Source organism: Quercus robur, chromosome 2 (assembly GCF_932294415.1).
Source record: "Quercus robur chromosome 2, dhQueRobu3.1, whole genome shotgun sequence".
In the NCBI taxonomy this organism is placed as follows: domain Eukaryota; kingdom Viridiplantae; phylum Streptophyta; class Magnoliopsida; order Fagales; family Fagaceae; genus Quercus; species Quercus robur.
In genome coordinates this window covers 88137139-88145528 of record NC_065535.1, presented here as the reverse complement: position 1 = coordinate 88145528, position 8390 = coordinate 88137139, and the positions used below count along the sequence as shown (strand labels likewise).

At 34.5% G+C, this 8390-nt stretch overlaps 1 protein-coding gene across 1 annotated transcript; it reads left to right on the top strand.

Moving 5' to 3' along the window:
- Nucleotides 1-294: 294 nt before the first annotated feature.
- LOC126715641 (nucleoid-associated protein At4g30620, chloroplastic-like) lies at nucleotides 295-7739 on the top strand. Its single transcript, XM_050416357.1, has 7 exons — nucleotides 295-483; nucleotides 2472-2626; nucleotides 4940-5040; nucleotides 5128-5167; nucleotides 5867-5938; nucleotides 7293-7349; nucleotides 7439-7739. Exons 1-7 carry the CDS (start codon nucleotides 393-395, stop codon nucleotides 7511-7513), a joined length of 591 nt encoding a protein of 196 aa, XP_050272314.1. The 5' UTR covers nucleotides 295-392; the 3' UTR covers nucleotides 7514-7739.
- Nucleotides 7740-8390: the final 651 nt, after the last annotated feature.

Sequence of the window (8390 nt, the reverse complement as noted above, 5' to 3'; positions counted from 1 at the left end):
TGCAACTAAACACTAGAAAATATTTTCCTTTCCCAAAAATATTTTACACTTGGAAAATAATTTACATGTTGCCAAATACAGCCTTAGTTTGGTTCTAGTCTCCATGAGTAGTGCATTGAACTAGTTACGACAACATGTTATTATCGCAACGGGTTCAATGACTTTGCCCAAATAAAATAACTTTACCTTTTAGAATTTCAGTCTACGTGTTCAACTATAATTTGTCTGTCCTTTGTGTCAGCTGAACTGCAAGTGACAGTAATTCTCAACGCTCAAAAAAAAAAAAAAAAAAAAAAAAAAATCAAAAGGAAGCAAAGAAATAAAAACCTATACATTATCCTCTCGAAGCAAAAACCAAGTAACTCTCTCACTTTTTTTCACGGTGTTGAGCAATGGCGTCGACGATGTCTCTGGTTGGTCAGATATCGAACCTACAAGGAGTAAATGACTGGAGAAAGCCTTGCCCTTCATCACTCTCACTCTGTATCTCTCTTTCCTCTCTTTCTTTATTACCTGTTTGTTTGCTGAGAAAACTTAGGATATTAGGGAATAATGCTTTCAAATGGGAAACAAAATATATTGTTATCAGTATTTTCTGGGATGTGGGTTTCTTTTGTGTAGTGGGTTTTAGTTAAGATCAATCATGTATTGCTCATTTTGCATTTATTTTCTGGGATTGTTTTTAGAGTATGTAATTGCACTTCTATGGATTTGATAGCCAGTTCAAGTTGAGATTTTTATGATTTTGGGTACTTTTTTTAATTCCAAAGTTATTAAATTGAGCCATTATGGGTCTAGGGAGTGTCTTGTTTTGGTGGGTTAAAGCTATTACACTGACAGAAGTACTTAGGTGCTGTTTTTGGTTCCATCTCTTAAGATTCAGCCATTTGGCTGTACTTAACTTAAAATACACTTCCACAAAGAGAAAAAAAGCCACATGGTTGAATTTTTAGAGGGGAACTTATGGAACAACACCTAAGTACTGTGCTTAAGTTTTGCCCAATGGGTTATTACTTACACAATGAAATGGGATATTATAGTTTCACAGAACAGCTAATGTCTCTACAATGGTGTCTTTGACAAAATAATTACCTTTGCACAAAGAATGTAGGATGAGGATGACCTAACAATCTTTGAAATGAGAAGAGAAAATCTACCATCTGTGTAGGTATTAATTTTTAGGACATGCTACCCTAGATTTGTAAGTTGGAACACTATGTAACACGGATGAACTGGATGCTGGAGAAGATGGACAACTTAAGATTAGATGCAAGTGAAAAACTTGGCTTGTACTTTGGATAAAGATATTAAAATTAAGGTATGCTATTAGACCTTTAATTATTAATTAGGTTGGCAAAGGAGATTCGATTTTACGGCTGAATAACTGGCACTCATGAGGGAAATCTTTATGATAGATTTGGCTATGGGGTTGTAGATGATGCTGCTGGCAATTTTAATGCCTGGGTTTCAAATGTTTTGCAGAATGGTTATTGGAGTTTTTTTTTTTTGGGGGAAGGGGGGGGGGGGGGGTTCCAGTTATATCACATGAGTTAATCACTGTTCAAGCAATTTTCAAGATGATTTTGTTGATACAGACGGTGTTCAATGGTTCCCTCCCAGTTCACTTGTAGATCTGCTTTCAGGGCTGGGCAGTAAAATGTTGAATGGAGCAAACTAATTTGGTTCTTGGGTTCTATGCCAAAGCATGCATGTATGTCTTGGTTGACCGTTAAGAATCCTTTAACTGCTCATGAAAAATTGGTTTCTTGGAGTTATCAAGGTGACTCATTTTGTCTCTTTTTCAGGGGGACAATTGAGTGTAGGGATCATATCTCTTTGAATGTCCTTTTTAGGAGAATCTGGCTGTGTTTGATGAAAATGTGTCTCTGTAGAAGGTTGATCTTCAGCTGGGATAATATTTTGTAGTGGGGACTGCATAACTTGAAAGGGAGGATTGCAAACTATCAGTAAAGTGGTCTTTGCTTCTACCATCTATCATTTGTGGATCCAAAGAAATGGTAGATTTTATGGAGTGGAATACTTTCTGAAAAGTGTATTATGATAGCTATTAGGATTTTTAATAGTCTTGTTTGTCTAATAAAATCAACTCATTCATAAAAAAATGGTTAAAAATTTAACGTTGTAATGAAAAAAATCACCTCCCCCCCCTCCCTCCCCAGCCCCGAAGGAAAAAGGAAAAACAATAGGAAGATGGGATTTAGAAGATGAAAAGTAAATATGGATCTTACTTTTGTTATAACTAATTGGATATATGATGCTTTCTTGAGTTTCTTATATGTTTGTAGAATGTGGTATTGTGGCTTAGGAAACTATGCCAATAGAAGTTTGGCATTCAAATTCTCTATAATGATTCATGCCTATAACAATTCATTCTTTAATTTTGGCTTTTCTAGTTATTTTATGATAGTAAAAGAGTTGGTGGTAACTGACTCTTGTCCTGCTCATTACAGGTAACCTAACTTCAAGCTCAAATTCAGTGGGTATGCAGATGTTTTCTCGGTGTGGTAGGGGAAAATATGGCCATAATCATAGATCTCTTCGTGTATGTGGTCTATTTGGAGGAAAAAAAGAAAACAATGAGAAGAGTGAAGATGCACCTTCAAAGGTTGATGAAATTAACTTTTTCTTCTGGTCCTGAAGTATTTGTAGGTTTAAATTGTTTGCTTGTTTCTATATAGTAAGTTTTAGTGATTCAAGTTTGCATTTTGCATGTCTAGACAGATGTTGTATCCATTTTTTAGACTAGTTCAATATGCCTTGTTTATGCCTAAAATATTCATATAATTACATTCTTTGTAAAGCTTCTTTGATTGACCATAATTTAATGTATTTCTGATTCTTTGTATTTCCATTCCTTCATATGAACTGGTACTCCTAATTCAATTCATGTCAATATTAGAACACAAACTATCAAGGATCAAAATTTGTTTGAACATAAGTATTAATGATGAACATTTGGAGGAACTTTTTTATTTTAGGTGCATCTTGAAGTTCTTGAGAAACCTCTTAACCAAATTTGATGATATTTTGATGTAGTTAGAAGTTTCTCTGTTGCATGCCAATGAGAAATCCAAAAGTAAAAAAAAAATATATATATATATATATATATGTGTGTGTGTGTGTGTGTGTGTGTGTGTATTTCCTGACCTTCATTTGATGCTATGGTATGTGGGACATTAGTCCCTAACAAAAGTGGTTATTGGGTGTTTGATGACATGACACTTCAGGCTTTATCTGATCCCTATTTTGGAACTGGTGGAACTGTGTTCCTTTATTTATTTTAAGTTCCATAACTGTTTTACACTAACTTTTTCACATGCATATAAACACACATCTACAGAGATATACAAAAGATGTGCACTGGAATAAAATCACAACCATGCGCTTCTCTACCATGCCCGTGTCAAGATTTTGGAGAGTTGATGTTTGTCCATGTAATGAGTTTTAAGTTTTTTGATGCAAGACAGAGCTTCAATGGGCTTTGATACCAATTTTGATATAGTATCCTTAGAAATTCAATACTATTAAATTAGGATTTTTGATTAGATCTTGTAGGGTTCTTGAATAGGGTTTACGTTTAAGGATTTAGGTAGGGTTAGGTAATGAAAAGATTGGATATTGAATGAATTTGATGGATGTTTGGTGTCAAGACAGTAAATAGAACAAGAAACAAAGAAAGATAAACCTTAGGCAATCACACCCTTAACTTGCATTGATTTTATTAAATCCAATCTATCCATCTCCATTATTGACTACATAAAAGCCTTTATATAGGCTAGTGCTAAACCCTTTCTTAGAATTAGGACTCCGAAATAACCTTTTCTTATAAAGTCTCGGACTCCTAATCACAATAAAACAAAAGAAAAAAAAAAAGAGTATTTAAGAACTTCTAAACCTAATAGAAATAGAACTCAAAACATAAAATTAGCCTCATGGGCATCTCTTCCATTGGGACCGAAACTCATATATAGGTCTGTGGCACAGCCTATCATAACCCGTTCTAGAAAATCTGAAAACGATCAAAATACCCCTGATTTTAGGACACCTAATTAAATCTGAACCTGCAACGTTTTAACCTAAAGAACTTTAATACTTTTCAGACTCAATAATAACTAAAGTAGCATATGAAAGCTGCCAAAAAGGACCCACATTGAAACTAGACCACAATTCTTGGATCTTGTGGTAGTTAATCTTATTTTTCACTTTTTCTTGAGCTCTTTGCTGGCTGCACCATTTTGTCCACCTAAAAGTTCATTTCCTTGTGGGCAATAGTGTATGAGGTCTGAAACCTAATGAAAAATAAATGTTTGAAGAAGTTGGAGCCTCGTATTTGTTTGTGACTGGAGTTAAAAAATCTGAATTTCTCTATCGTTGCAAGGCCATGAAGCACTGCATCCTTTTTTTATTTTTTATTTTCTTTCTCTAGATTTTAGAGTTAGAAATTGCTTTAAACACAAACTTCTCATACTATGGCACGCATCTCAGACTGACAAGAAATGGCTTCTATTGCATTGTATTCAGTCATAAACAAGGCCTCAGAGGAGTCTGAAGTTTTGGATGATATCATAATACCTACGGTGAGAGTAGTACAAGTCAGATGGTACAGTTATCGGTAGAGTAAGAGTACTTATTTTATCTGGACTTGGGACTTGCCCTTATGGCCCTCATCCTCCCCTCCTCTCCTCAAATTATTTTTAGTGAAAAAGTATCACTCTATACCTTGGTGTATCATGATGTTTTCCCTTGAAAGTGAGATATACTAACAGATTTAGGGAGAAAAAAATTTGTTTGCAGCCTTAGATCAAATTTATATGGACAATCAACTTTATTGGTTTTGGACATTATAGTTGCATGATGACCTGGAGTTGGAATTGTATCCCTAAACTGAGACTAATATTACTTTGCTAATTTAATGTAGGCAGGAATTTTTGGAAACATGCAGAATCTTTATGAGACAGTGAAGAAAGCACAAATGGTTGTCCAAGTTGAGGCAGTGCGTGTGCAAAAAGAACTTGCTGCGTAAGGCTTATATGTTACACCCATTACTTCTGAACTTCAACCTCTGTGTTGATGATTACTAATAGTTTTTATCATTTTGTTTTGCAGAGCTGAGTTTGATGGTTATTGTGAAGGTGAGCTAATCAAGGTAATTAGTCTCTCTCTCTCTTTTTGCTCACACGCGAGCGCTTGCACATGATTCTTAGTGGCTTGCTTCTACAAATGTCATTTGCTCATTTTTCTTTTGGACATTCATTAGGTGAAATGTTCATTTGTTAGATCAATTATTTGCTCATGTTTCCATGATGTCAAGATTTGTTTTTAGCTTATTTTAGCTTTATTTATCCAAAAAAAAAAAAAAGATTTGTTTTTAGCTTTTGTTTTGGTTTTCCTTATCAAAAGAGTTTGCAAAAAATGGAAAATTTGTTTGTGTTATATTGTATCCAGTGGGTTTTAAGGGGTAAAGTTCTTTCTTTTGTGGTAGAGTCCTTACTAAGCAAGATCGGAATCATTGTGGAAGGTAATAAGATCATGTAGGCATTTTAGTTGGTATCATTTGATATCTTTGTTATAATTCTTTACAATGTATGTTTCCAATGTAGCGAAAATAAAGGGTCATCATTCTAAATGTCACTTTCTAGTTCCTACCCTGTGGAATGATTTTGTTTTTCATGGATGTTTGGTTGCCCCCCATATGCTTGCTGCTTTATCTCTTCATGAATGGACTGTACTTTCCATCTTAGTGATGTTTGGAAATGCCTCTAATGATTTGATGATGTCTTAATATTACAGGCCTTAATTTATTTATTCGATGAACTTCGCAATGATTCTTAACTGATGCTTTTAGGTAACACTATCTGGAAACCAGCAACCTGTTCGCACAGAGATCACTGAGGCTGCAATGGAATTAGGACCAGAGGTGAGTATCTTCAATTTACACATACTTCTCACTTCATCTTTATATCAATTTTAGTTGGGTAAATTAAACCTACCTCCCTTGATAACTCTCAAATGACACTCCTAAACTATGGACGAAATGACACTCCTCCCTTGAGGTTTGTATAAATGCAACAAACTAGTCCATGCTCTCCCTTACTGAATTCCCTAATGGAATATTACATTTCTATTATAATAAAATTCCTACTTATTTATACAAACGTCAAGAGGGTAGAAGTGTCATTTCTTCCATTGTTTGGATGGGAATCTTAAAAAAAGAAGAAATATTCCATTAGGGAAGTCATTCATGGATTTATCTATTATATTTATACAAACTTCAAGGAAGGAGTGTGATTTCTTTCACAATTTTTGTGGGGCGGTGACATTTTGTAAAATCTTAAGGGAGGTTTGTGTAGTTTGCCTATTTTATTATAAATAGGTATGAGATTGAACTTATCACTTCATTCTCCTTCCCTTATATATTGGGGAGATATGGTCTTAAAAAAAATGTAAAACGTATTCTTATAATAGATAGAATCACTCAAATGGGACTGTGGGCTTCAGGCTTCTGGATTAGATGCTTTACAAAAGCAAATAGAGTCACTCAAATTCCATGAGACAACCAAATGAACCCTGAAGCAACATACTTAATCTTGGATGAGGTGTTCTTGTTTATTGAAAACTTCTGTAGGCCTTGGGTCTTTGCATTTTCACTATCTTGTCCTTGTACCCATAAGGACATGTTCATTGCTGTTACTGATCCATTGCCATTTTCACTGTATGGTTATGACAATAGCATGTATATATCTTTAGTTGAAATTGCTAAGTATTATATGATATAAAAGTTAGCAGTTTGGGGTGACTGTTAATATATTAACTGGAAAATTGTTGAATAGAATTCTCTGGAAAGAAGGAAATTGGGGGTTGTGGGGGGGGGGGGGGGAGGCGGGGTGAGAAACCAGTAATTTTTTATTATTATTATTTTTTTTATAGGTAACACTTAATAAACAAAAAAAATCTTGGTAACTATCTAATGAAGCTCAACCATTTGATGTTTAGGCTAAGAAACATGCCTATCTAAGGATCCAATTGTGCATATCTTGGAAATATATTTAGAAAAGAAGAAAACAATTTAAAACAATTTAATTAGTTAATATGCGGGGTTCCATCACCCTTACAATTGTACAGAATCTTCAAAGAATGTAGGGAATAGTTTAAAGTGTCCAATTGGTTTGAGGTTCTGATTACACTGATGGATGGGATACTATTTAAGACTTACAGATATATGTTTTCCATACTTATAAAAAAAAAACATACATGTTTTCCATCATGTGCAGAAACTTTCGCTTTTAGTTACTGAGGCATACAAGGATGCGCATCAGAAGAGTGTCCAGGTGAGAATTTCAGTTTTTTTGTATTTGAAACTCTTCTCCCACCTTTGCTAATTGCTACAAAACCAAGTCTCAGCTTTTATATTTTTTAGGCCATGAAGGAGAGGATGAGTGATCTTGCACAGAGCTTGGGAATGCCTCCAGGCGCTGGTGAGGGTTTAAAGTAATAATTTTTTCATCTCACTCTGGTATCTGAGATGCACTTCAATTTTGTATACGATTACAAACCAAGGCAGGACTACTTGCTTGTACTATGTCCTTGAATCCAGAAATGTTCATTTCAAATTGAAGTAGAGATCTTTGGAATTAGTGTGCAGCTAATTTACCTGCACACGTTTTCCTAAAATTGTAAAGGATGTCTTTTCCTTCATTCAGTTAGATTTGTTGTAGAAATTGTCGTTCATTTTCTAGGTGCTGGTAATGTGTTTTTTTCATAAATACGTGAAATGGCTTTATAGAAAAATTAAATATGCTTTTGGTCCTTAATTAAAACTGGGTTACTCGATTGGTTTCTAAATCGCATGCAACATTGGGAAGCCATTGGTAAAAATGCCGCGGTTAAGATATTATTTATTGGAATTGTGACTTGAAATTGAGAGGATCTTGTTCTGCGAATAGAGGCACTAATTTTGGATTTGTAATATATCAATCCGAATCATGAAGCAATTACACTTAATAAGTTGCTCAAAGATGATCAATTTTCTTTTGTTATCATCTCCAAATAATTTGTCAAGATTCTGGCAATTCCTTCCCTGCCAAAAAAGATTTGAAAAGAATGAATGCTCGCTTGGGCTGAAATGGTGGAACCTCGTGGCCAGCACCTCTCATTGAAGTAAAAGTTAGTTCATTGTAGACCTCTATCCATCCTCCTACCTATAAAAAAGGTTTAATTTCTAGATTATTGTAACACTTATTTGTGAATATTTATCTACCTATCTGTATATTTTTATTAGTGTGTTGGAGGTTTTGATTGATTTTTGATAAGAAGTTGTGGTTAATTACCTGCTCTTCTGCATACCATGAATACCGCTCGGTTTTAATTGA

What these genes read in the sequence shown, in the direction of transcription:
- LOC126715641 (XM_050416357.1), top strand. Translation starts at nt 393, where the DNA reads ATGGCGTCGACGATGTCTCTGGTTGGTCAGATATCGAACCTACAAGGA. An exon ending in CCCTTCATCACTCTCACTCT is followed by an intron (nt 484 to 2,471) that starts GTATCTCTCTTT and finishes TGCTCATTACAG; the next exon opens with GTAACCTAACTTCAAGCTCA. An exon ending in GTGAAGGTGAGCTAATCAAG is followed by an intron (nt 5,168 to 5,866) that starts GTAATTAGTCTC and finishes TGATGCTTTTAG; the next exon opens with GTAACACTATCTGGAAACCA.